We start from the raw sequence: 27,449 nt of genomic DNA, 5'->3' as shown, positions 1-27,449 counted from the left end.
TTAAAGTCTAGTGATTTATAATGAAACATTATCTTTTGCACGTATCCACATTACTAACTAAAGCTAATGACTAAGCACTCGCACTCACCAGCTGTTTTTCGGTTAGGCAAATAAAGTACATGTAATTTGTGAAAAACACAAGAAGCTTTCTGTAAAGGCAGTCTGCAACATTCCCAACAAAAACTAGAAGAGTTACATTTACTGTATGAAGTTTGTCGAATGAATAGGAGAGCTAAACTGCTGAAAAAGCTGTTGAAGTATATAAATTAGCCGAGATTTTAGAAGAGACATGTTGAGTGATAAATATAACAAAACAAACATGGGGTGTCAGTGAGTTTGGCACTGTGACTTCTCAATTTGGTCAGAACTATGTTGGGGCAGTCGGGAAGGGGGTGTTGCCAGGGATACAGACGTGCAGGCATCATGAGAGTCAGTACGGAAGCGCATTGCTATCATGCAGGAAAAAAAAAAATTAGATCGCTATCTCGTTATTACGGAAGCGCATTGCTATCATGCAGGAAAAAAAAAAATTGCCGTCTAAAGCGCATGTGTGCTTTCCACATGGCTGGACAGAGGGATAGGACTGAGTAGGGCTCCCTAAATCCAAGTAACTTCATCCTAGCAACAGAAATGACTTATAGGTTTTTCCATCAATCTTTTTTCTGCAAAAAAATTTAAAAACACGAAAAGCTGCAGTAAATGTGCATTGAATTATAAAAAGGTGTTAATTGACAAGAATGGAGAATGAACCTTTGTGACAAAAAAGTAAATAAAAAAAAATCCAGTTACATTCAGATATGACGTTACAATTTTTGCCCACATGCATGAGCCTTCGGTTTCCTCCAATGAATACCTTCAGACTACGTCATATTAGAGCCATGCAGTGTACGGTCTCATGTTTCTTCTAATAATCAGTTGGTAATTCTGAGGGTGTAACTTCACTACAGTTATGTCAAACATTATGTGAAGACAATATTTGTCACATCAGACAAATATTGGTGTGACAATATGGTTTTTATAAGAGAGACTGTTTTTGGTGGGTCAGGGGAAATCCTTTCTTCCTATTTTCACAGAGCATAAATTACTTTTTTGGCACAAGTAATCTATCTCAGTCTTTTTTTTTCTTCTCCCAGTCAGCAAAAATAAATTCATTCTAATCCATAATCTGTCTACAGTCATAGAAGAATTTACTGTATTTAGACCATGAACAACAACTGAGTTCTCTTGAATAAAACTCGCCATTTGATTTGGAGTCAATACAATTTACAGGGTATTTCGTGCATTGAAAGCCTAAAATAAGCCAAAAAAAGTGTTTTAAAATCATTTTATGTGCCTGAATCTCATGGCATCCAGATAACTGTACAATAATATCACAGTGATTCTGTCCGCTGGCTTTCAACAGTGTAATAAAAAAGATTTATGTAATATAAGACCAAAAGCTTGTAACCTCCGCTTGCCTCCTGCTGCTGTCCCCTTGTAAATCCTACATCCTTAAGTAATGGGCAACTGTGCTACTTTTCTAATTTCTTAAAGACGTTTCAACTCTTATCCAAAAGGCTTCTTCAGTTCTGAACATTGTTGAAAGTAACAGGCATAATTTGAAGTTGGAACAGTCACACTAACAGGGCTAATTAGGAAACTAATGGGGGAAATAAGACATGTGAGTTATTAGCCCTACCCTCATTTGACAGAATCCTTACAAATGAGGCCATTTGAACACCTTATGTGTGATAAACAGTGTTTGGTTCCTCTATTAAAAAAAAAAAAGGAATTAAAAACCGAAATGCATCCCCTCCCTCCTGCACCCCTGCAGGTAAGTGCATGTCGCCGATTGTATTGCGTTCCTCATCAAACACCGACTGAAACCAAAACAAATACTTGCCTCAGCTGTCCTCAGGTATGTTAAAGCAGGAAGACAGGCCTACTCAAAGTCACCGCCCCAGTTATAGACTCTCCCCCCACTGAAAAAGATCTGTATGTCTCACTAACATCTCTGTATCTAAACTGTGTTCTCTCGACAGTTCTCACAAGTGCATTAATTTACTGAATGGTGCTTTTATGGGGGGAAAAAAGCTTTTAAAATTATTGTCTTAACTGAGCTCATCTTCTAGTGAGCCGCAAAAGCCTTAGAAAAGCATCAGTTGACGTTAACTGTCCTAGTTTGCAATTCCCCGCAGATCTTTGTCATCCTCAGAAAACAGCAGCTTGTTGGCAAACCAGCGTTTCACAGCCCATGATCGTCACAGTTTCCTGTGTGGTGTGAAGCTTGTCAGTTTGATCAAACGGAGTTCAGACTTCTGGTAAGTGACATGTTTGCTCTCTCTGTCAGCAAATTAACTTAATCATTCTCTAGTGATTTGATTAAACTATTTATTCTGGGACTTGCAAATCAATTTGGGACATTTTTGTTTGCAGACTAAAACTTTCATATTTAATTTAATGTAACTATATACTTTTTTTTCTCTCACTTCCTCGTGGTTGTACCTCCTAATTATGGTCACATTTACGTGTCTGGTTACAAAAGCATAGCTACGTAAACCAGGGTTAAGGTTATGCGTTCTTCTGGAACTACTGAACATAAAATATACAACAACGTATATTTTAAGGGCATATCTGTCATAAGAAAAAGAACAACTCTGGTGTTTCTAGAAGGATTGCCTGAAACTGTACGGTAAGCCTATGTCAACATAAGAAAAATTAGCTTAACTGTATAATTGTGGAAAAAGCAAATTATTTCTTTGCTCAAATAGTCAGAGCTACTCCACTGCACAGATTAGTTTCTTTGGCATTTAGAAAATATGTGAAAACTTAGTTGAACAACTCTAATTTGCTGAAAGATTAATAAATTCTGATTCCTTAAACACATGGCCTATAACTAACATTTGCTGTATTTTATTGAGTAGTAAAATGCTTAACTGGAACAGTTTTCTACAAATAGCCCAACTCTGACGATATTTAAATGTTTCATAAGGATGTTGTGTCTTGTGATGCATGGTCACCTCTTATTTCACCCTTCATGTTTACAGGGTGAAATAAAACATTCCTCTCCAGCAGCTCAAATGTCAAACCCAGTGGTCACCAACCAACCTGGTGCAGGAGGCTATGGGACGAATGTCCAGACTGGCGAGTGGAGCACTGGCTTGTGTTCCTGCTTTAGTGACTGCTTAATCTGTGAGTGCAATCGGGTCATTTATTTATGTCCTATGCAAATGGTTTTAAAGAGTGAGAAAGATATACAAACTGTCTCAATATATGTTTTCAGGTGTTTTTGGTTGCTTCTGTCCAATCGGTCTGAGTTGCTACACTGCAAACAAGTATGGTGAAAACTGCTGCCTGGGTTGTGTGCCAGGAGGCATGACTGCCATGAGGACTCATATGAGACTGACGTATGGCATCCAGGTACAAAATCGATCAATTCCTGTCTCATGTGAAGTTAGGGAGATTTGTTGCAAAACTTTAGATCTTATGAAAGACAGAGATTTCACAAACAAACGAAATACTGTGCTTTCCCTAAGATTATGAGAACTTAACTTGCATGCATTTCTTCATTCAAGTTCCCTATTGTGAATTTTACTTGTCTTTATTTAACCATAGGGGACGGTATGCAACGACGCCCTCATGACTTTTTTCTGCGGACTTTGTGAACTGTGCAGGATGGCCCGAGAAATTCGCATCAGGAATGGAGACGTTACAAATTAACATGATGATTTCATAAGCCCTGCACTTATTGTTCAGTATAATAAGTGTAATTCTGCTCACATTAAAAACATTTTTTTGTATATAACATGCTTTTACTAAAACATGTTATGGGCATATGTTAATCTCTAAAATGATTTAAGCATTTCACATCCTTGTCATGTTTGTGTAAAATTAGAGAAAGAGTCAAAATGTACAATGTATATGAATATTTTATTAAAAATCAAACTGCTTATGTGGAGTTCTATTTCTGATTTGCTTCCAAAATGTCAAATGAAGCTACTTAATCCCTTAATATACAACCACAAGGAAGAAGGCTTAATGAGCTGGACAATGATATTGTTTCTCCTTTAGTAATTCTATATCAGGAATTTCCATACCCTGTTCTGAAATACATATGGGCAGCTTAATTTGACTTGATAACAACACTGAATACAATAATCAATTCTGTGTTTTAATGTTTTACATTTTAAAGGCAACATGAACTTGTTTGTATTTACTTTTAATTCCTTGTAAACCTTTCTCTTGCAGAGTGTTGATAAAGATAAAGTTTGTCTCTGTTTGTTAGTGTGTGGACCACAGATCTGAAATCATGATTAGAATGCAGCACACTGTCACCTAAATCATCTGCAGCCTGTCAATAGACTTGGGTTCAGTTAGGGTGATTTGTTGATGTCTGACGATGAAACTGCTTGTTTAAAGAAGGTTTTAGATCATTCTTTTTATGGTGTTTTACAACCATAAGATGAAACATAGACCATGGAAATTGACAAAGTAAGTATCTGTATAGATCTATCTCTTGCTTTGGTCATTTTATTGTATTCTCTATTCACACACATGATTATTTTAATCACATTTTGTGATCTCCAAGCTATAGTTGCACAACAATTCAATTAATATTTAATTATATACAGAATTGGATAAAAATGTGTTTCTCCCTTACAGATGTCCTTCTTTTTTGCTTTTTAGTCTCAGAATCATAAAACTCATTTAAATATGTCAAAATGACCAGATAAAATTTGAAAAGCATAGTTGAAATGATGAGTCCATAAATACCCCACTCAGACTGTGTTTTGTTGAATCAGTGCATAATTACACATTACAGCTAATGTCGGCTATTTTAGGATCTAAGAAAAAGGAACACTTATAGTTTGACACGTACCCCCTTTGGTTTATTCAGTTTAACAAAGTAAGAAAATAACTTAATTACTATCAAAGGACAATTACATTTTTGGAGTACTTCAAACTATCCAAGTTTGAAATACTTTACACATTTTTAAGTGGGGGTTCACCTTTACACATATAGGGACTGGTCCTTTATTTTAATTTCTGAAAGGTGGCAATCCTACTCCAAATGGTACAAGTTTAGCAGATGAACTGAAGTAAAAGTAAAAAGTCTGCTCCAATACAATTATTCCTAGAAGATTTTTTTTTGTTTCTAAAAGCTACTCAAATGTAACTAGCACCGACCTCTGCACACGAATGTGCTTTAATGCAGACAATACTTTAGTTCTGGCTTTATTAGGTTTTCATATGCCATGTCCTCATGGTGTAATTTATTTGTGTTAACAACGGCTTTTATTTTTACCAGGTTTGAATGCCTGGCAAAGTTTAGTCATGTCTACAGATTTTCCCATCTGAGCTGAAGGTCATTGCAGGAATTTAGGAGTTACCAGTAGAAATGCACTGTGAGGCATTCAAAGCTTGAGACATTGTTTAAAACCCAACCCTGATGTAAACTCCTTTACAAGCCTATCATTGAAATATCTGGTGCAGTTTTTGGTCTTTATTGTGCTGCTTGTTCACAGATGTTCTCTCATAAACCTCGAGGCTTTCAGAGAGAAGTTGTATTCATACTGAGATTAAATAGCACACAGATGGGCTCTGTTTAATGATTAGGCGAGACCTGGAAGCAATTGGCTTCACAGGATTTTGTTTAGAAATTTAAGAGTAAAGAGGTCTTTATAGAAACAAATGCCTCGCTTTACAGACTTTTATTTGTGAGGTTTTCTATGTACGACACAATTATATAATGTTCAGTACTTGGATGATGAGATAAAAATACATCGTATGTAGTTTGTAATGTAACGTGTCTGTATTTAATTTTTGGAAACGCATTCAGTTGAGTTTATTTTATATTTTCGGAAAGCCCCATAAGTAAATTAATTTACATTATTTCGTACTATCATAATTACTTTTACTATAAACAAAAGGTGTGCTAACTTTTCTTTCCCATTAAAGTTGCATCAAAAATATATACCCCCCCCCTCCCCCCTCCTCTTAGTTCAACGAGGGTCTTACACATACGCGCTTTCGTCACTGCTCTGTGATTGGCTCTTTTGTTCGTGGCCTGGCAACCAGAAGCGGCTTTACCAAACACACAGACCCCTTCATAGCAACTAGTTAGAGGTGTCTTGCAATTAGCTTGATAGGGAGATTCAAGTCGTCAAATTCAGACATGTCTACGAGGACTCTACCGCTGCTCTTTATCAACCTCGGCGGAGAAATGCTGTACATCCTGGACCAGCGGCTTCGAGCTCAGAATATACCCGCTGACAAAGCTAAGAAAGGTAGCGAGCTTAGCAGCTATTCAGCTAACAACACAAATGTCACTGTTCTCCAAAAAAAAAAAAAAAAAAAAACAAATGATGCAATAAGAGGAGGTCATTTGCCTGTTCATCAAATGGTCAGTGTGCCTTTAAATTGAGGTGATACAAAAATATATCTATTGATTATCAGACAGTGAGCAGTTAACGTTATAGGATCAAATAGTTGGATTAGTTTGCTCCCCCTTAGAGTAACTTTTAAAAACTGGGGGTTCAGAACAGATTTTACTGTCTTCTGTTGGCTATAACTAAATGTTGTTACATAACGTCAGCAAAATTATACTTCATTAGAGATAAATTAAATTATATTTTTAAAATCATAAAGTTTTTTTAATGCATTTTCTCTTGATTCATAAAGTTTCCACTGTACCTGCCTGGATAGAGGAAGACAGAAAGAGAGGTATTCAGTGTAAACATGCACTTCTGCATTAGATGCTCTGCTCTGCTTTGGCCTAGCTGGACTTTATGCGCTGTTTAAACTACAGGATATGTCAAACAATAAATGTGCATCATGATAAATCAAAATATCATCAAAAAATTTATTTATTTCAGTAGTTAGACTCAGAAATGGGAACTTGTTCATTACATAGTGTTGTGTTTAAAATTGTCAGAAAAACAGAATTAAAATCAATAAAAAGAAACACTTGAAATAAATCACACTGTGTGTAAAGAATCCATAGAAGAGCTTCAGTTTTTGAATTAAATTACAGGAATATATTATTGTCTCATTTCAGAAATTCCCAATGATTATTAGTCACATAAGTGGCCGAGTCACTCAAATTGCATTCTTGGTACAAACTTAACATTATATGAGCTTGCAATGTGTAGCTAAAATACGTGTTTTATCCTATTACTGTAATTTAAAGTGCTTATAAGTTACAAAGTTCCATGTTGACTTTTATATTCCAATTTACTACATATAACAATGTATTTATTTAATCCAAAAACTACTCCTTTTGCTTTCTGCGGATGTCATGGTGGTTGTGTCTATCTTTGTTTTCAGCAGGACAAGGCGAGGGTTCATATCAGATTCTCATGAAGACCTTGATTAATAATCCCACAGTATCTAAATATTTACACAAAACTAAACTGTTTAATAGAATAGAATTGATCACTGTAGACTTGAACAATGAGATTAACGTCAGCTCCAACAGTGCAAACAATGTAGGAAATGTGCAGAATACAATATGGTGATATTTACAATTATACATCAGTTATATGTACATACACATATAACCAAAGTATAATTAGTGTATGTTAGCATTCAGAGTGTTAATTGCTTTTGATAAATTCATAAATCATCTAACATAACAACAGTTATTCCTACTAATGTCAATATAACATCGATACAGTTGTTGAAATCCTATTTCAATCATCATTTCGATTTTTTTTTTTGCATCCATAACTTTAAGTAAATATATAGATCTAGACATTGACTGAATTTAGTTATCATTAGTGCTTACTGCACAGAAAATTCTACCTTTTTTCATCTCTTCATGTAGTAACAGAAGTTTGCTTGTTATCTGTTTAACAAGCAGATATAGTATCATCTGCTCAGGCAGGCGGCCTGCTGTCAAGTGCGTAACAGATTGCAACTCACCACCAAATGTTTCAAAACAGCTTTACTGCATTAAGTGTGATGGGGCTGCTGATTCAGTTTCACCCTATAAACGTCTGCGCTTTTCATGATCAGTCACAATAGAGAGGGAAGACAATTGGATGCTTTTGTTTCCAGCTTACCAGCATAGTGGAGGTTTTTCACTCCTTTACCTAATGCTCCATGAAGTCAGCGTTTGTTATTCTAGCACCTTCTGTGATATGTCATTAAAAGCACTTCAAGCCACTGCATTATACGATTTGAAAAAAATTAAGCTATTTTGATACTTTAACTTTTTACACTTACCTGGATACCGATTAATGACCTAAACTTGACCAATTTTTAGCAAGTGTTTATGTACATTTAAAAAAAATAAAATAAAATTCGATTTGGATCGTTTAGTTTGATTGTGCTGCTGTATGGTTGTTAAATACAGAGCTGTTTGATAAAATTGTTAATGTCACATTAGATTAGTGTTCTTCACTCACTGGTGAAAAGAGGAAGTTATTGGAGAAATTGGGTACACTCTAGCTTTTTTATGTGATCTTGTACAGAAAGCACCAACCCAGTGCTCCTTATTATGCATTTGATTAATTGATCATCATAGAAAAATGTTGCGTCTTTTACTAACGGAAATTTTTAGATAGTTTTCCTAATAGTGGACAATCCAGCAGATTAACCTCAACACCAGGCCATGCAGGGCTCTGAGGGGGAAAACGAGCTAAAATCAAACACAACGTAGCAACATACATATGTGATACCGCCTATCAAACATAATTATTATACTGCTGCTGCTTTCTTAGGTCCTGCTGGATAAAATCATATTGACCAACCTTTAGCTTAGCGTGCAAAAATGCCTGCTTCTCAGCTTCCACTGTTGAAAGTTCTCTCCAAAATGTGTTTATAGTGTTTGAACTTTCTGTTGTATTTCTTTGCTTGATCAGTTATGAATGACATCATCACCACCATGTTCAACAAAAAGTTTCTGGAAGAGCTTTTTAAGCCACAGGAGCTTTATTCCAAGAAGGCTCTACGAACTGTGTTCGACAGGCTGGCCCATGCATCTATAATGAGACTCAATCAAGCTAGCATGGACAAGGTAATACTTCCCTGTACGGTTATGTTTATTCACTCATGACCTTGAAATTAATCATATTAATCTAATTTACAATGACAACATGTAGTGCCTAATACTAATGCACCCGGAACCTTCCTGCTTGTTTTTACTTTACATCTACAAACTTCAATACATTTTATTGTGAACTTATATGATAAATCAAATTGAAGTAGATCATGATCTTGATTTGGAAGTAAAATGATTAATGGTTTCCAGGCTTATGAGAGATGTTTTGCAGCTTAAAATCTAAAAGGTCTGGTGTGCATTAATATTCAAACCCCTTTACTCTTAAGTCCTTTAGATTCTCAGGTTACTAACATCTGTTCTGCAAAGGCATCATAAGTTTGTTAGTGTAAGTTATTCTCCAAATAATTACAGCTGTTGAGGCCTGTAGAGGTTTGTTAGAGAAAATCGGTGAGCAAACAGCATCATGGTGACAAAGGAAAGCATCACACAGGTCAGCAAAAGTTGAGAAGTTTGAGTTGAGGTTAGGTTTCAAAACAATATCAAAATATTTAAGCATTTCACACATAGTGGATTGTTTAAATTTTGGGATTTTAATGCATCATCTGAAATGGAAAAAGAATGTCGTAACTGCAAACCCACCAAGACATAACTGCCCACCTAAATCGAGAAGCCAAATGAGGAATGTGTTAATTAAAGGAGCAGCCAAGAGGCCTTTTGTATCTATGCAGGAGCTGCAGGGAGCTGCTGCTTAAGTGGGAGAATATGTTGACATTTTCCACTATGACTGCTTGTCTCCCACTCTATGAATCTGGCCTTGATGAATGAGTGGGAGGAAGAGAGCAAAAAGAACCCAGAAGCTTCTTAGGAACGCATAAAACATATTGAAGCATTCGCTCTGGTCACATGATGCCAAAGCTAAATGTTTTGGTCCTAATGCTAAATGCTATGTGTTCTGGGAACCAAAAACTGCACTACAAAGCATCTTCATGGATATGAAACATGGTGGTGGCAGCATCATGTGGTGGAATGTTTTGTTTTCCATCAGGGACAGAAAAGCAGGACATGGGGTTTGGCTTACTTTATAGCTGCTTATTTGTAATATATTTTTCAAATTTTATAATTTTCTTCTAAATTCACCTAAAAACCGAGTGAAATTCCATTTAACTTTATGGTTGCAATATGAAAAAGTTCAGGGAGTGTGAATACTTTTCCAAGGCTCAGTATGCATCACATCATCTTCAGATTAAAACTCCAGTCAGACGTTTATGCTAGAGTACTACTGTTGTATTTGTATTTTATTGGCACTAGACTGAATCACACGACTAATATGTGGCTCCCCCTGCTGTTTATTATGCAACAACAGATTTTTTTTTCAAGGAGACAGTGACGTTGTCCTGTGTGTCCTCCTCCACAGCTCTATGACCTGATGACAATGGCTTTCAAATACCAGGTTCTTCTCTGTCCCCGACCAAAGGACATCCTGCTTGTCTCCTTAAACCACATGGATGCGATCAAAGACTTTGTGAAAGATACTCCTAGCATTTTGAGCCAGGTCGACGAAACTTACCAGCAGCTCATAGAGGTACAGGAGATGAGTGTGCCACAAATGGTGTATTAATTATTATTACAAAAAGATATAACAGGAGATAAAGTACTGGATATGCTCTACTGGCCAGCAGATTTAGCTGTTTAGCATGAACTGGAGTTAATCTCACAGAGCTTGTCATGCATTAAGGTTCACTGCAATGCAGTTATATGGCTAACACAATGTGGTCCTTCAAGGATTAGAAAGCATAATTTATTAAACAGCTTTATAGTAGAATAATGGCTATACGACATAATTAAATGCAAAAAAGATACCATACTAACAAAAAGGGCTTTCTGTTTTGGCCTTTTAATTTAAAGCACAAGAAAGAGATTTTAGCTGTGAACTGGAGATTTATGTGTTGTGCATATGTTTATGTTGTTAAAACAAGCATCTAGATTTTTTAAATGGAAAAATATATACATACAAATATGTACAGTTAAAAGCAAATGTTTTTGTATGAAAAGACACATAACTTTCTTGTCACTGTCTTAGCTATTACTCCAAAACCAAAATAAAAAACTGGATTGCAGTTTGCAAGTGAACTTGGGAACAAATACTTAATTAATTAGACACTTCTTCAGATGTCTTTTTAAACTGAAATTTGTCCATAGTAACAACTACACTGGTCAAAAAAATAAAGGGAACACTCAAATAACACATCCTAAATCTGAATGAATGAAATATTCTCATTGAATACTTTGTTCTGTACAAAGTTGAATGGGCTGACAACAAAATCACACACAAATCATCAATGGAAATCAAATTTATTAACCAATGGAGGCCTGGATTTGGAGCCACACACAAAATTAAAGTGAAATGTTCCCTTTATTTTTTTGAGCAGTATATTACATTTGGTGGAAATAGAGGAGCTTTAAGGGCTGAGAATGGCAAGCCTGCTTTACAGCAAAGGGAAAGCATCATCCGGTTTTATGGGTTTTTTGCTGCGGATGTTCCAAGCCCAATCTCAGTGTCATTTAAAATTTATCTGAAGAGTTGAAAAACCTCTATGTTTGACAAATATTTGTATTTTGTATATTTTTTAGCTATTCTTCAAAAATGATTGCATGTATTCTTTTCTTTTCAGATGTATACGCCCTTGTCTAATGGTGAATTCCAACTGATGAGACAAACCCTTCTCATTTTCTTCCAAGACATGCATATTAGGGTAATTCTTTGTTCATGTTTCCTAAATCTTAGACACTTCTTCAGTGTGATTTTTGAGTCATTTTCGCCAGCATGTTCTGCTGCTGTGTTTTTTGCCAGGTGTCTATTTTCCTAAAGGACAAAGTGCAGAACTCAAATGGCCGCTTTGTGCTTCCTACTAATGGCCCTGTGCCTCGTGGGACCCAAATTCCTGGAATGATTAGGTGCTTAAGTACTTTTGTCTTATCTTTGTGTTCCTTGGGTTCGAATGTGGACTTTATTAACTAAACACTGTTATCCACTGGTAATTCTCCATATGCATATCTAGCATTATTGTTTTGGGTCAATTTTCTGAAGGACTGTTATTGTGAGTTATTAATGTTAAGTACTCTTATAATTTTGACATGTAAAATCAAAAGCTACTTTTGATTTTGTCAGAGGAAGAAACACACACACACACACACACACACACACATATATATATATATATAACTAAAGGCCTTCTTGCTAATGTTGATATGTTTTCTATCTTATTTTCAGGATTTTTAGCTGTTCTGGCGAAGAGTTGACCAGATTACAGTTCAATAACGGAGGGAACTATAGTTCTGCATTACGGGAAGGATCTTTTGAAATGTTTGGCAATAGAGTCACAAAGCTTGGGACAAACATGTAAGATCCCTTATATTCAAGTTAATGATGGAGAAGAAACATTGAGCTGTATTGCAGGTGAAAATAATTACTTAAAATTTAGAGCCTCCTGACTGAAACTAATTTCCAGTTTTCCTTGAGATTTTCTCTCTGGTTGTTTTGGAAGCAGTTCAAGTATGAACAGTTTTTTTTTAATGATGCTTATTTCCATAGTGTGATTTTACTTGTTTAAACCTTATCTACATTCTGTTGATACATTTATTTCTAAACCAAGTCTCTTAAAAATTTGATCAATTAAATGTACAAATTTATTTTAAATGAAAGTTTAGTTGGGACATTTTCTGCTTTTGGAAATAAAAAATTTGGGAGTTGTTTTACACTTGCGTGCTCTGCTGTAAACTAACATGGACTTGTGCGTAAATACTATCATTTTCTTGTTTTTGTTCAGGTACAGTGTAAGTCGCCCTGTTGAAACACACATGTCTGGCACATCTAAAAGTTCTGCTCAGCACACAAAGGTTAAATGTTGATTTTTGTTAACACTGAAATAGTTTAAATAACTTGTGGTAGATGTTGTCTCTATGCAATGTTTAGAGTACATACATCATGTGGTTGAAAGTTTTCATGTGCTGTGCTTACTATCAACAAGAGGTATGCTGAATTGAGAAAGCTATTGTGTGTCTACAGGTCAATGCCGCCCCAAACCCTCTGGCCAAAGAGGAACTGAATCTGTTGGCCAGATTAATGGGAGGTCTAGAAGTCCAGAAACCAGGAAGCGCAGACACTGGTTTCCGGGTGAATCTCTTTGCCACGGATGAAGAAGAAGAGTTAGTGTCATATCACAGAATTAAGCTCAACAGTTTTTTTCTGCCTGAAACAAACAAAATAATAATAATTCAACCCATTAAAAAAAACTTTCTCTTTATGTCATCTTTCTGACAGAGAAGCATTAATATCAAGACCCAATGAGCTTTCATATGGAGTCGTAAGCATCCAAGCAACAAAGGTAAACAACTCATCTGTCCGCACTAATTAGTTATATAGAAAGGGATATGTCCAGTACTTTAACAATCTATATTCTGCAACACATTTTATGGCAGACAAAGAATACTTTGTCTGAGTGACAACACAGGACAGTTTGTATTTGTCATCAGTAAATAAGTCGGCATAGAAAGAACATCTTGAAGTACCTTCAGCTGTTGAGTTCATAGTTATCAGTGTGAGCAGAGATTTAAGATCTAAGAAGCCAAATTTAAAATAACACTTTGCCTGCTGGTCTAAAGCTTAAGTCAGCCTTATACAATATCTTACAGTTGTATTCTTAAACATTTTCACATTTTTACTACAACTGCAATGTATTATGCATTTTATTTGACTGCATAATAAAATTCCGTCAAATAAGGGCTAATTTTCCTTTCACTTAACTTTAGTGTAAGGAAAATTAGCCAAAGTTTCTATAATGCTTTATAACTTGAAATCTGAAGAGTACTTTCTCCTTAAGCCTGATGTACTTTAATAAAATACAGTTCTGGAGTTAATTTAGCTTACATGCTAAACGCTCATATGTGGCAGAAAACTGACACTGCACATCATTCTGAGAACCCTGTTGTTATGAAGGGACATGAGTAGAGCTAAATATAGGGCAATAGTAGAAGGCTACACAAGACCTTGTGGAGGGGATGAAGTTTACTTTCTGGCTCTCCATAAAGTGAACTTAAGCATAACCCCCATCTAAGTAGAAAGTCTTAGTCTTAGAAAGTCAAATGTCATTCGTTAGAGTGACTCAGTCAAAATTTAGACCTAAATCCAATTGAGAATATGTGTCAAGGCACTTTTCAGTGCACTCTGGCTGATCCTGAGCTAAATTGCAAAGAAGAATAAATCTTGATTGTTTTTTTTTTTGTTTTTTTTTTTTTTGTTTTCCTTTTTTTTCCCCTCTTTTTTTCCACCCAACTTCACTCAAGGAATAAAAGCTACACCCACCTCAACATTTTCAAAGCTCCCAAAACACACAATATGTTAGACACCAAGGTTATATCTGGTTATGCGTATAAATGCTTGAACCAGAAACTTTAAGCCGTCTTTTACCCCTGATAAGCAGACAGAATGATTGGACTAAAGTTAACGATCAGAGACTTGAAGCTTTGCCCGTTTTAATAGGATTTACTGCTTTAGGATTCCCTGTGATTAGCACTCCAACATAATGACGACCAGATTACTGTGTCTTTTCAGGATCAACAAGCCAACGCAGAACTAACCAAGATCATGGGAGAGTTCACAGAGTCTGGTGATCCATCTTCAAGTGCCAGCAGCAAAGGAGATGACCTTTTGGCCATGATGGACGGCTTGTGATGTAATCACCTTGACAGAAATCCCCAAAGCAATGAGAAGAGTCTGCACTACTGAAGATCAACCTGCACTGTGGCTATAACATGCAGACATCCAGCAGCCAGCTCACAGTCAGCCAGCAGACGTCGTTCTTGTGGTGGCTTCAAGATGTGCATAGGAGCAAGGACTCCTATTGGTCATCAGCAGATTTTTTTATTTTTTTTTTTGCTATTAAAAACAAAGAATGAAAGGAAACCAGCAGTAAAGTCTACTAGTAAGTTTTCTGTAAAAATAGGAGGGTTAAAAAATTTCCCCCTGAAAGTACAGTAGATGTGTAACAATATTTTGAACCTGTGCATGTGGTAATAGCATCCTTTTTTGCTATCAGTGCACATTCCTTTCATTTCACACAATTTAATTCTGGATGTCAGCAGCTCGTATAAGTTTATCCCATCAACGCTTATCAAGGAGCTAATAGCTCATAATTTCTTGATTGTTTTTGTTTTATTGAAGTTTACATACACAGGTGTTGTAATACTTTTACTCCATTTATGATTTGAGCTGTTCTTTTTTCCAGAGTGGACTGATAATACCACATGCAATTTCAGTGACTCTTAATATGACTACCTGGATAGCAAACAGCATCTCAACCACACACTGCTAAGGAACATTAATTCAAATATTAGTGGGGGGGAGTGGGATTGGTCAATTTTAGCCTATGTGCTTTATTTTGACCCTGTTTGGATTAGAGAAAATCCACGTGCAAAATCGTCTCATTTGTAAAATCATTGAAGTTGTTTGTTGTATAGTCACGCCACCCTAAAAAAGGAATAGTTCAAGTCCCATTTGACTTTTACAACTGTAAAATAGATGTAGGAGTTAAATATTTAAAAACTTTTCACGCAACACATTGATGTAGATTTATGTTTAGATGCAGCTCAACAATTTGCTTCATGGTGACTATCTTGTTTTAATACAGAGCAATGCAATACAAGAAACAGTCTAAGATGTACATATTTTTATGGAGAACTATTTATTAAATTTAACTTTTCTGTTTATAGGGAGGAATTGCTACATTTCATAAGTTATTAAATGTGCAGTTTATTATTTTAAATACATTGATGAAAACATCACCAGCATGAAAGTTGACACAACACATAAATACCTGTAATGCAGGTGCATCTTAATAAATTAAAATCGAATTAAAGAGTTCATTTCAGGTTTTTAAGTCATCACCTTCATAATGCAATTTCATTAACACACAGTGACATATCTCAAGGGTTTATTTCTTCAAAGTGAGGATTATGACTTATTGCTAATCAGAACCCAAAATTCAGTTTCACAAAATCAAATCTGGTATATTACAAAGTGCTCATAAGGTTTTCATATTGAGGTTTTCAATAATTGTCAGCCATAATGATCAAGATGACCAGAAATAAACTCTCGAAATGTATCACTGTGTCTAATGAGTCTAAAAAAAGTTTATTTTTGTGAACATTTCTTCTGAAATCTATTCACTTTTTGATCGTATTATTTATTGAAAGGCATATAAAATTGCCTTTCAATGACTTTCTGTCATAGGAGCATGTTGAAAATTAAATCTAACACTAGAGGGAGCTGTCGGAATTTTTAAAGATTAAGCAAGCACATTTTTTCTTCACTGCCACAGACTTTTACAGTGTACCACTACCAACAATTTTTTGGGTCGAGGTAACACGTTATGACTGATCTTGTTTAGCCCTTCTTTAGATCTTCTTTTTACTGGGCTACTCATTATTTAATTTAATTTACTTTATAAATTACTTTTCCTCATTTAGTTGTGAAATAGTAATTTTTCCACACCATGGTGTGACATTCAGTGCAATAAAGAAAACTGATTTATTATATTTCTGCTGACTTCTTTGGTGGTTAATACGTCAAACCAGATCATTAAAGCCAACGTCCCTTACTTTAATCCTCAGTGATGCACTACCTTTAAAGCAAACATTTCCTGAGAATTGCCATAGTAACAGCACTAACTAACAGAGATGATTTTGTGTGTGTGTGTGTGTGTGCGTGTGTGTGTGTGTGTGTGTGTGTGTGTGTGTTTGGTCCGCCTGCAGACGAGTCAAAGTGAGACTGTCTGCACTCCCCCAGTCAGCCACCCTCACACATGAACACAGTGCATTCCAGGGCGGCAAACATGCCGAGGCATTTCTCTGAATTGATCCGGGGGGAGGAGGTTTCTGTTGAGGTTTTCCCATTGAGATCCCAACGTAAGAAACAAAAAACCTCAGGACCCTGAGGATACGGCCTACCTACAAAACAAACAGAGACCACAGCTTTCGTAAGTCAGTCATTCTGAAAAGCTAAGACAGTTAAACTGCTTCCCATACAATCTAGTATACATTTTTAATGTATGTGCACTCAGTCATTTTATTTATTTTTTCAACATGGTAGAGGTTTCTCTCTTAGTCTGTGCATTTTAGTTCTGATTCAGTTTCCTCTTTAAAGGCTGTGGGCAGGACACTGTAAAGCCGCAGCCTGACGTGTTTCATGTGGCTGGGGGTAGATCGCTCTGCTGAGTCAAGACAGAAAGACTGGTGCAACTCAAATGTGGCGCTGCCATTTAACTTGCTCTCTCCTTGTCTGTCGCATCTGCCCACTGGTTGGAAACTGCTACCAGTGGGAGGAATATCAGATTAATCAGTAAGTCTAATTTAAGAGGATAGGTGGGCTCTGCAAAATGTCAGCCACTCAAACGGAGGCTTGCAGAGTAAAGGAACTTTGTAGAGCACTCAGTTGTGAATATTGTGTTGAAAGACTGCACTGAGCTGATATTTTCTGTATTGTAAAGATATTTTGTATATATAGCTGATCAAGAAGTGAGTAAACACAACAATATAGTTTCACTGATTCATATAGTTATCCTACATTAATAATTTTGCTGTTGACACCTCATTAAAATTCAATAATATTCTCAGTATGGTATGTAGTATATGAAATCTAAACTTGTTGTTTAGACATGCATAAACCATGCTTAGACATGCATAATTTAGATTGTGTTATTCACCTAAATAATAATAATAATAAAATTATTATGCGTACATACAAAGATCATAGGACAATGCAGCCAATCATTTCACTGAGAATGGAAACAATTTCTTTATGCTATGATGAACATGTGAATACTGACCCCAAAACAAACTCAAAAGACCTCGGAAAGATGCTTGTAAGAGAGGCCATTCAGCAACTTGGAGGCCATTATTCCAAAAGCACACTAGAGAAAATGCTTTCTTTTTTGAATATATGTTCTGGCTTTTGATTAGATTAAAGCAGAAGTGTTTGGCCAACTCATTACAACAGTAGACATTTCACATTGTAAACTTAGAGTAAATGATCCAAAGGTAATGAAGTATTTTTGTCCAAGTTCCACCAATACCAGAAATCCTGTTATGGTAAATAACCCCCAACTACTTGAAGACTCACCTAACTGGAGACATATGTTCAGAATTAACAAGGTCAAACATTTCTTGCAGTTTATGTGATATCTTCAGGGTTTTACTTTTGTGGAAGAAAGGGGTATAATAATAATAATGATAACAATCAAAAAGCATGTGCTTTTGAAGCACAGAAAAACGTCCTTCAAATGTTTGTTTATATTGTGAAATGTTTACTCCTTTTGAGTGAGGATTAAGAGAGTGCATTTGTTTTTATTTTATTTCAGTTATCTAATTTAAAAAAAAACAATATTTGATAATACACTCAAATATGTTATCTATAAACATGCTACTGTACTTGTATGTAAAAGATACAAGATAATTGTTGAATTTAATTGTTCGAAATATGCATTTGCAAGCTTAAAAAGACTTAAAAAGTGACTTGAGGTAAAGAAAAATCCCCTGATTCTGGCATTACCGAACATGTTAAAAAGCAAATCCTGACATATTTTCACAAAGTTCTTGCAGCATTAAAGTTGCATTCATATTACAGGAAATTGAACAGTATTTGAGCCAGACTTTGTCTAAGATTCCTACTAGGATGTACCTGTTCATCAGTTTTACAGGAAAACTTGTTGTGAATTAAAAATCATCTTGATCCACCTTTATTTGGATTAGAATGTGTCCAAACAACATATATCTTTGAAAGGCATGTAGACATAAAGGTGAACATCAATCTTGAGAACTGTTTTGGATGACATGTGAAATGCCCAAGGCAAGTCATCTTCCACTTAAGAAATCAGTCCTCAAGTATTGAGCAGACAAGATAATTAAAAAAAAAAGTGGCTTAAAAGACCTCAGAAGATTTACATAGTGAAATTTTAGACGCTCTCCTCCTAAACGTGTTTTGCTATTGTTAAATTGTCTTGGAATAACTGCTCAAACATAGATAGCTAATAGCTCAAACATTTAGTGTATGTACAGAATGCAAGTAAACTTCTTTAAAATAAACATTTGTCTAAAAACATCAGCAAAAAGCCAAAACAGCAAGAATTCAATTCAAACAATGCAACAAAATATCAAAATTCAAACTGAAAAGTTGACCATGGCGTGTTATAAAAGACAAATGATGTCTGAATTAAAATTGATTAATTTTGGCAAATAGCTCTAATAAGAAGTCCCATGATGTCATGGTTTCATTTAGCAACTTTTTTTTTATTATGTTGAGAATTTCATCATCAGGGCACGGCCATTCACAGAGAAACAACGAGTGTCATTGGTTAGACGGAGCTGTCAATCAAACGTTCTTGTGCGTCATTTCCGTTGTCAGGTGGTGCTGTCGCTGTGGAAAGATGCGATCAGCGAGAAGCGGAGGCTTTTCCTTAATTGCTCATTTCAGTAATAGAGGCTAAACAACGCGAAACTAAAACCCCCGAAGCTTCTCCCGGTTGAGAGAGAAGCTCCGTACACCCACCACAGAGTTCGCCTGAGAAATGTTGATATTTTAAGAGGACAACGCAGATCTTAGCCGGCGGTTTTGGCTTTGAGGTAAGCGAGGCTGTGACTCCGTTGCTATCTAGCTTCGTCTCTCACCGTGAGCCAGCTGTAACGTTGAACGTACTTTGTTTAAATGGCCTCCCAGCACCGCGACAGAGTTCAGCTTTGCCCTGGCTGGAACGTAGCACGCCAACAGCCATATTTAAACCTCCAGGGTGCATTTTAGTCAAACGTTCTTATGCTAACAACGGCTGTGTGAGGTTTGCACCCCGCTCCTTGTTGTGTTGTATGTCCCTTTGTGTGGCTCGTGAGTCCCGGGCTGTTGTAACGTATTTGGCCGAGAAACGGAGTTGGCTTCACCTGAGTTCGTTTATGCACTAATTATAGTTTAGCTCATATTTTACAGAAATAAAACACGGCCTGTGTTTATGATATAAACTCTACGTGATATCTGTCGCTGGCACTTTGCTGTTCAAGTTGTGAGCTGCTTGTGTCCAACTTGCAAGGCGTAACGTCAGCGCTTTACTCAACGACTCGTTCGGTTTACACAGCACGCTGCCAGAACAGTGTGTCCAGACCTTGTGGACCCAAAATGGCACCAAGCAATGCATGGCAGTCTTTGTGCTGTTGCAATAATTTTGTTAAGTGGTTTTATGGCGTGACCTTTGCGTGGCGGTGTGGTCAAGGCCATTGTTATTGGAATGATGAATGGGGTCTACAGCTGAGGAAAAGTGTGTGAGCTGGCATTCTTTGTGGATCCAAAAGCGGGACTTTTTGGGATTTATTGACTTGAAATGTGTTTCTTTCTCATGTGTGCAAATGAGATATGAATGTGCAGCTTTTTCTTGCAGTGCCCAGACACATGGCATTGAGTCTGAGTAGGTGAGTCGTGAGACACCTACGTGGTTGTTTTGTTCTGATACTATTTAAGGAAGCCCACATTTCTTGTGGGCACTGGCAGCGTGTCTCTCCTCTCCTCTTCTCGTGTGATATGATTCAGAGGCTGGATCTGTTCTTGTCCTCCCTCTGGTACAGTCACAGCCAGTCCTGTTTGCCAGACCACTGGCTGTGTGCAGAGAGTTGCAGCAGTGTTAGAAAAGGATAGCTGCGTATGCTGTCATCAAGCTGATGTCATTTAGGTCAGCATGCAGGAGTTGGTTGCATCGACCTTTTGCTTTTTTCATATGTGTCTAGGTTTGGCTTCATAACTCTGCAGCAGGTTCTTTACCTGGCAGACGATGAGCCTGTCTTATGTGTGTTATGCATTTATGTCATTGAGTTGGTTGTTTTAAATCCAGGATAATGATTGGCATGCATGTACAAGAACTATGACACATCAGAGAAGAAATGTGCAGCTCTGAAGATGATCCCTATTTATGCTTTAAAGCACATTGCTTTAACCTTTACTTTAGTTTTATTAAAGTTAGCAAAAATGTAAAATCCAAGTCCATAATCTGCAGGTCACAGATCAGTTCATCTGGCTGACTCACTGTTGCATCTCTAAATATTATTAATCATGTGGGTAAACTGAAACTGCCCACCTTGCATTTAACATAGGAGCGGGTCTTTTCTGACCAATACAGATTTGTGCTTCCCTTTGATGTCTGACCGAAAGGTTTTAACTCATAAATGACTAAATGTTCTGCAGGTTCTGTGATCAAGGGATTGAATTATTCAAAATAATGCCTTAAAACATTTGTCCCCACCCTTTATTTCTATTGGGCATTAAATAAATTGCACTAAAGTACACACTCCTGGTCTATGTTTTTGTAGTGTGGGAGTCTTTTTAGTTTGTGTGCATTATGGAGGAGGGGGGGAAAACATTTTTCAGGATTTGGGGAGAAAACCAGCCAGTTTTGATCATTTCCACATTGATTGGGGCATTTTTATTTACATGTTTAATTCCTTCTGATTGGTTCCAGTGGTCATTTTTAAGGACTTTAACACAAGTGAAAATATTTGAATTACTGTATTATCCCCTTTTATGCATTAAAGTATACACCTCTTTTTATCTGATTTTAATGAGTAAAAATGTTGTTTCAGAGAGAAAGATGTTAATTGCTTATCATGCATTTAATGAACATGGGAAAACATTATTTAAATTGCAGAATTGGGGAAAATGTTCTGATTCCAGTATTCATCTCTGTTTAATTTCAAGTCCACCACGTCTATAGTCACCTGGTCATTCGCATCATCTGCTTCATTAAACATTAAAGCAACAGCATGAAGTGTCCTACCTGTTGAACTGCTTCTTTGTGTCCTCTAGAGTAATATGCTATCCCACTATTCCCAGCGTGACTTGGTGTCACTCTGACTTGCGCCATAAACACTGTCAGAAAACCTCAGCTCATCAGACTCCGTGGGTGATGACTAGCAGAAACGGAGACAGATGGGAGAGAGACATGATGATGACACTGTCTGCTGTCTGGGATCACAAAAAGCCTCATGGAAGTGAGAATTTGTACTAGCCCTCACTGAACAGCCAACTGTCCTACCTCCTCCGTGCCCCAGATTCCCAACTAGAAAACGGTGCACAGTTGGTTTTGCAACAGGAAGGTTTCTTAATTTATCAGAAAAGAAACTCTGGGATTGCACAGTTATACAACACAGTTTCAAAATTTTGTGTGACATGTTTTATCTCTCTCACCCTGTTTAATGCATCATTTGTGATGTGTGTTGGTTTGAACAAATATTTTTCCGGTAAGATCTTTCAAATTCTGTTTCCGCACCGGTAAGTCATCTTAGTATGACTATACATGCTACGTTTCCTCTCCTGTAGCTTCCTGTGCCTTCTGGGAATGCACGGGGAAACTGTTTGACATTTTGGGAAGATTATTATCCGAACATTGACACGTTTCTGTTCAATGAAAACTTGGGACGACAGCAGGATGAATCATTCCTCTCGGTTAAGGCTCTACTTCCCCTTTACGGGAAACAGATGGCATTTCATCACATTGGCCCTCGGTATCAGTAAACACAGCATACCTCTCGCTCTCTGATTTCTGGGAGGTGGATGAGAACCGCTGTGTCGGTTAGAGTAGTTTGTATAATGACAATGTGTCACACTGTCACTGTCTCTGCTGGCATCTAAATCTTGCTTCCTTATTATTGTGCAATGGCTTTGCATTTTAAATTTTTGGTCATGTTAAAACATGCATTCATGTTTAAAGGACAGATAAGCTCTTTGCACAGATTCTGCAATAAAGCACGAGATTAAAAAGCATGGGGATTTTTCTAAACTGCTGCAAGAAAAAAGCTCAGGATTAGAGAGGCAAATGAAAATGTTCCTGTCTTGCTAGAGTCATGCATTTGCATTCAAGGGCCTTCTATTTTAAATTGCAGATTGTGACAAGCACACTGCCTAATGTAGAGATTGGATCTGAGGTGCTGGCCTTCACGCCAGCAGCCATTATTCTAAATGGAGCTGTAATGGCCTTACATTCACACTGAGGTGTGTAAATGTGAGGGGAGGGAGATTTGAAATGGACTGGGTGGAGCTGCCATGAACTTTAGCCCTTTTAACCTCGGTTCACAAACCAGTGTCCTCTCATTTAACTGGTTCCCCTGAAGCTTGAAGTATCCTTATGTTTAGATCTATGAATGCCGTTTATTAAAGCTTATTTGTAATTTTTTTTCTCAGTCATTTAGAGTTGTTGTTGTTCTTGTCACAAGTGTGTACTTTCCCTTTTACTTGGCTATCTTTATCCCATGAACTAATCAGATTTGTTCCCTGCAGAGCTCCAGTATGTCCAAACGGCGCTCGTCAGAGAGGGGGGCTGGAGAGACATCAGGCAGGGCCAGCAAGCTGCAGTGTCCTGGGATATCTGGCAGTAACGCCAAGAGAGCCGGCCCCTTCATCCTCGGTACGGAAGCTACTACTGTTTAAAGGGGAATTGATAAATAAATACAGTGTGTATAGCTGCCTTGCATAACCTGCAGATAATTCAGCCAAACCATCTCTGTACATAAGTTGCAGGGTGCCTGTGTGAGTACACTGTGGACTTACACACGCCTGAGACAGGAATTTGAAGAATTTTGCTGATCCTCATGACATCGGCCAGAAAGGCTGAAGTCTATGCTGGGGCATTTTCTTCTTTCTTTCCTCCAGTATCATATATTCCTTTCCTATTCTCTGAAGCGTGTGTGCATTCTGCATTAGAGCTCCTGCATTGTTTACCAGATACTTTGCCAAAGAAAACATTGCACTTGGGGTGTTAATGGATACCTGCACATGCTGCCCTTAATGAGTTTTGGGAAGAGCAAACAGACCAGCGGTGTAGAATGCCTTTTGGTCATGCAGCTGTTCCTTTTCTCGTCCTTGCAGGACCTCGCCTGGGCAACTCGCCAGTACCGAGTATAGTCCAGTGTTTGGCCAGGAAAGATGGCACAGATGACTTCTATCAACTTAAAGTAAGTCTGTTATATTCAGGTATTTTCATGTTCTCCTATAATTGCAGTTATTTCAAAACCCTCATTATCATGGCAAATTTTAAGCATCTGAACTTCAGACTTTTTCACAGTGCAGATTTTATTGCCCTTTGTTCAATTTTGGCAAAAACAAGCAAACATGAGCCAGGTTCAGTGTTTACTGGGATTATCCAGCAGGTTTTAAGCAATCACAGGGCTTCTAAAGCAAACATTGCTTCGGAAATGTCAGTGTTTAATCACTACAATCCCCGGACTATGATTTCTTGTTTGAATCCATTTAGATTTTCTGGTGCTTAATTTTTGCTCTGTTCTGCAGATCCTGACGCTGGAGGAGCGAGTGGACTCTGCGGGGGAAACCCAGGAGGAGCGGCAGGGGAAGATGCTGCTGCATACAGAATACTCTCTCCTTTCTCTGCTGCACAACCAGGATGGTGTGGTTCACCATCATGGCCTTTTTCAGGTAGACTTTTTCACTTAACCTACGTATCGTAGCAGGTTTTAGTTGAACAAACAAAGAGTGTTATTGTTTTCTTTAGAATAATATGTGATTAAATACTCTAAATACAGCATTATCTCTCTGACTCTTTTCAGTCATTTTTGTTTATGAATATATTTAACAACACCAGAGCAAGTAACAGTTTGATTGTATTAGTTCAACTTTAGCAGAAACAAGTTTGTCATAGCTCAAGCCAGCTGCCTGTACTTTCCTTATAAAGGTTGTTTCAGTAGAGAAGTAGAAATACAATAAAAGCTATATTTATCGGCTGCTCTCTGTTCACAGCAACCCTTCCCCCTTCCTCACCTGCTGCCCCATCTGCCTTCTCCTTTAACTTTGTTGTTCCGTCAGCTCTGATTCAATCTTCTCCGTTTGTCTTTCATTCACATTCCGTTTCACTTACAGTGTCCTTATAATAGCAGCATTAAGGCGTGCACGCTGATTAATTTAGGTCTGCCATATTGATTAGATTATTATAGTTCATCTCTGCTGTCTGTGAACCAGCTCATTGCTCATTCTTTCAGAGATGCTGGCTGCATTAAAAAAAACAAAAAAAAAAAACCAACTCTTAAACCGATACAAAAATCAATGGGAAACAAATGGTGAGTCTACATTAGCTTGAGTTTTAAGAATAGGAATGATCTTTCTCATCTTTTTTTATGTCGTATTCTCTCACACTGACTGTGGAGATATCTTATTCTTATCAGATGCTGGACATGCAGATTTTGTGATTCAGATTTTTCTTGAACAATATTAGCAGGATTGAAAATGTACTTTTCTAGCCTTCCTGTCCAGGACAATTATTAATGATTTAAATAAGGACCAGAGGTGCTGCGTGAGAGAGGAGACCCTGTACAGCAAGTTTTACTAGTACTTTAGACAAATGGGGAAAAATAAACATGGAGTTGACCTGTAAACCTCTTGATACAAGAGGTATCTCATGTACTGAGGCTTACATTACTAAGACCATTCTCTATGTCTATTTCCTTGAGAATTTAGACTCCTAACTTCCCTTTGACATTTCCTTAATATCCCTTGACAAACAGGTTGAATGTTTATTAGGAGAAACCAGAACATTTTTTTCTGTATTAGCCAAGAATAGTCAGATTCTGGTCACCAGCCAAGATCAAAGACTTTTCTATCTAACTGTAGATACTTGCTTTGAGAAATCTCACTGGTTGCATTGATTGTATTCCACAAATAGATTTCAAATTCTGCTCTGTCAAATTAAATAAAGTGAACACCCTCCCAATGCTAACTTCCCACACTTCTTTCTGGATTCAGGATCGCGCCTATGAAATAGTAGAGGACATGGAAGCCAACAAAGTTCGTAAGATGAAGAAGCGGATCTGCCTCGTCCTGGACTGCCTCTGCGCTCACGATTTCAGTGACAAGACGGCAGATCTAATAAACCTCCAGCATTATGTCATAAAGGAGAAGAGACTGAGCGAGCGTGAAGCTATTGTCATTTTCTACGATGTTGTGCGTGTGGTGGAGGCCCTCCATAAGGTTGGTCTTACTACACTACTAAAGAGTACATGTGCAACAAAATTGGCTCACTTTCTTCAATTTTTCATCAATGTAGAAAATCTTCATGCTACGGTGTTCTTTGTTGTTGTTTGTTAGATGCAGATTTTTTTTTTGATTACTCACTTCCAAGGCTCGTGTGCCACTCCCAGAAACTAATTCTTGTTTTGTCAATGATTCATTGAGCACAATGTGACCATACTTCTTTTTTTTCTGCCTGCAGAAAAACATTGTGCATAGAGACCTCAAGCTGGGAAATATGGTGCTGAACAAACGGTAAGTCGACGCTAGGTCACTCATCCCGCATTGTCGGTCAAGTCATGCTGAATAACGCTGCCTATTGTGCCAGTTTTGCTGTTTTAGCCTGTTAGTATTGTTCCTGGTGGCTGACTGGACCCCAGAATTTGGATCCAGTGTGTGTATTAAGCTTTAAACCCACACAGAGGCCACATTATTTGACTATAAGTGAAATTACACTCAGGAACCTGAAGTCTTGCTTTCTAGTGCTCAAATGTGTCTGGGTGTTGAGTAACGATAGATGATTCATTCCCCATGGTCAGAGTTTTGAAAATGGACTCTGGTGCCAAACAAAACAATGAACATGCCTCTGCTTTGATCTCAGTGGGAAAGTGTTTGGGTCTGGGGGTGTATGAGTAATTTAGTAATGCACAGAAGACCCTGTTGAGTGCACCTCAGGTCAAAGTGCTGCAGCTCAGATTAGACGTGCAGGATGGAAAACTACTCATCTGTAAACTCCCTCTAACCAACTCATGCGCAAGGGATATGAAAGGCTTGTACAAATGGTGAGAACCACTCTTCCTCACTGTGAGAATGTTTCTAAATTTGGCTGCCATTTACTTAATGAATGCTTAGAAAAGTATTAAAATTAGAATTTGCATTAAATGTACATTGATTTAACTTTCAAAACAAGTGGATGATCTTACAGACTTCATTTGAACTGTTGAGGGTGTTGCTTTTGTATGACTGAATGACTAAAGCTGACGCACACTCACTTTGTTCCTACGCTCACTTTAGCTTGATTTATACCTCTTTGTAGAATGTATTTTCAACCTACACAAAAAGCCTATGCCACTGTGAGCAGTTCTACTGTGTTGGTCTGTCAGTTGCTCTTAGAGAGCTACGGCGCTGGTTTGTATTGGGCTTTCCTTACAGCTTTAGATTCTTCGTGCAAAAAAAAAATAAAGTGATGCAGCAATCAGAATTTTGCAGCCAATTACCAATCTCCAGTTTTCCAAACCTGTGACCTGCCTATGCAGATTTTAGCTGGTTTAATATTTTTTGGAACGATGATATAAAAGATCAGCAAGAAATATTTTTGCAGCCTTACTGCTAACTATTTTATCATCTTCTACATCAGTGTTTAATTTGGCT

General features: G+C 37.3%; 3 protein-coding genes across 4 annotated transcripts; all 3 read left to right on the top strand.

Annotated features, from left to right (window-relative positions):
- The first annotated feature begins 1,848 nt into the window (after window positions 1-1,848).
- Window positions 1,849-4,252, top strand: LOC106948806 (cornifelin homolog). Its single transcript, XM_015034668.1, has 4 exons — window positions 1,849-2,300; window positions 3,027-3,171; window positions 3,263-3,399; window positions 3,595-4,252. Exons 2-4 carry the CDS (start codon window positions 3,060-3,062, stop codon window positions 3,697-3,699), a joined length of 354 nt encoding a protein of 117 aa, XP_014890154.1. The 5' UTR covers window positions 1,849-2,300; window positions 3,027-3,059; the 3' UTR covers window positions 3,700-4,252.
- Window positions 4,253-6,036: 1,784 nt separating this feature from the next.
- On the top strand, window positions 6,037-16,068 carry oscp1b (organic solute carrier partner 1b). 2 transcript variants are annotated; one of them, XM_015034666.1, is made up of 11 exons: window positions 6,037-6,266; window positions 6,661-6,702; window positions 8,844-8,998; window positions 10,398-10,565; window positions 11,656-11,736; window positions 11,835-11,938; window positions 12,255-12,383; window positions 12,811-12,880; window positions 13,050-13,189; window positions 13,305-13,368; window positions 14,595-16,068. In XM_015034666.1, the coding sequence occupies exons 1-11, from the start codon at window positions 6,155-6,157 to the stop codon at window positions 14,712-14,714; spliced, it is 1,185 nt and encodes a 394-aa protein (XP_014890152.1). In that variant the 5' UTR covers window positions 6,037-6,154; the 3' UTR covers window positions 14,715-16,068. The 2 variants fall into 2 exon arrangements, with proteins under 2 accessions (XP_014890152.1, XP_014890153.1); XM_015034667.1 differs by lacking the exon at window positions 6,661-6,702 and having other exon boundaries at window positions 6,038-6,266.
- Window positions 16,069-19,396: 3,328 nt separating this feature from the next.
- Window positions 19,397-27,384, top strand: LOC106948803 (serine/threonine-protein kinase 40-like). Its single transcript, XM_015034665.1, has 6 exons — window positions 19,397-19,657; window positions 23,343-23,469; window positions 23,931-24,016; window positions 24,351-24,494; window positions 25,815-26,039; window positions 26,281-27,384. The coding sequence occupies exons 2-6, from the start codon at window positions 23,352-23,354 to the stop codon at window positions 26,335-26,337; spliced, it is 630 nt and encodes a 209-aa protein (XP_014890151.1). The 5' UTR covers window positions 19,397-19,657; window positions 23,343-23,351; the 3' UTR covers window positions 26,338-27,384.
- The last annotated feature ends 65 nt before the right edge of the window (window positions 27,385-27,449 follow it).

This window comes from Poecilia latipinna, unplaced genomic scaffold (assembly GCF_001443285.1).
Source record: "Poecilia latipinna isolate Pla-1442-1.1 unplaced genomic scaffold, P_latipinna-1.0 Scaffold308, whole genome shotgun sequence".
Taxonomy (NCBI): Eukaryota; Metazoa; Chordata; class Actinopteri; order Cyprinodontiformes; family Poeciliidae; genus Poecilia; species Poecilia latipinna.
The sequence above is the reverse complement of the archived record's forward strand: the minus strand, read 5'-3'. Positions and strand labels throughout refer to the sequence as shown.

Coding starts and splice junctions, on each gene's coding strand:
- LOC106948806 (XM_015034668.1), top strand. CDS start 3,060: ATGTCAAACCCAGTGGTCACCAACCAACCTGGTGCAGGAGGCTATGGG. Junction 3,172..3,262: donor CTTTAGTGACTGCTTAATCT/GTGAGTGCAATC, acceptor ATATGTTTTCAG/GTGTTTTTGGTTGCTTCTGT. Junction 3,400..3,594: donor GACTGACGTATGGCATCCAG/GTACAAAATCGA, acceptor ATTTAACCATAG/GGGACGGTATGCAACGACGC.
- oscp1b (XM_015034666.1), top strand. CDS start 6,155: ATGTCTACGAGGACTCTACCGCTGCTCTTTATCAACCTCGGCGGAGAA. Junction 6,267..6,660: donor CGCTGACAAAGCTAAGAAAG/GTAGCGAGCTTA, acceptor TGATTCATAAAG/TTTCCACTGTACCTGCCTGG. Junction 11,939..12,254: donor CAAATTCCTGGAATGATTAG/GTGCTTAAGTAC, acceptor TCTTATTTTCAG/GATTTTTAGCTGTTCTGGCG.
- LOC106948803 (XM_015034665.1), top strand. CDS start 23,352: ATGTCCAAACGGCGCTCGTCAGAGAGGGGGGCTGGAGAGACATCAGGC. Junction 24,495..25,814: donor ACCATCATGGCCTTTTTCAG/GTAGACTTTTTC, acceptor TTCTGGATTCAG/GATCGCGCCTATGAAATAGT. Junction 26,040..26,280: donor TGGTGGAGGCCCTCCATAAG/GTTGGTCTTACT, acceptor TTCTGCCTGCAG/AAAAACATTGTGCATAGAGA.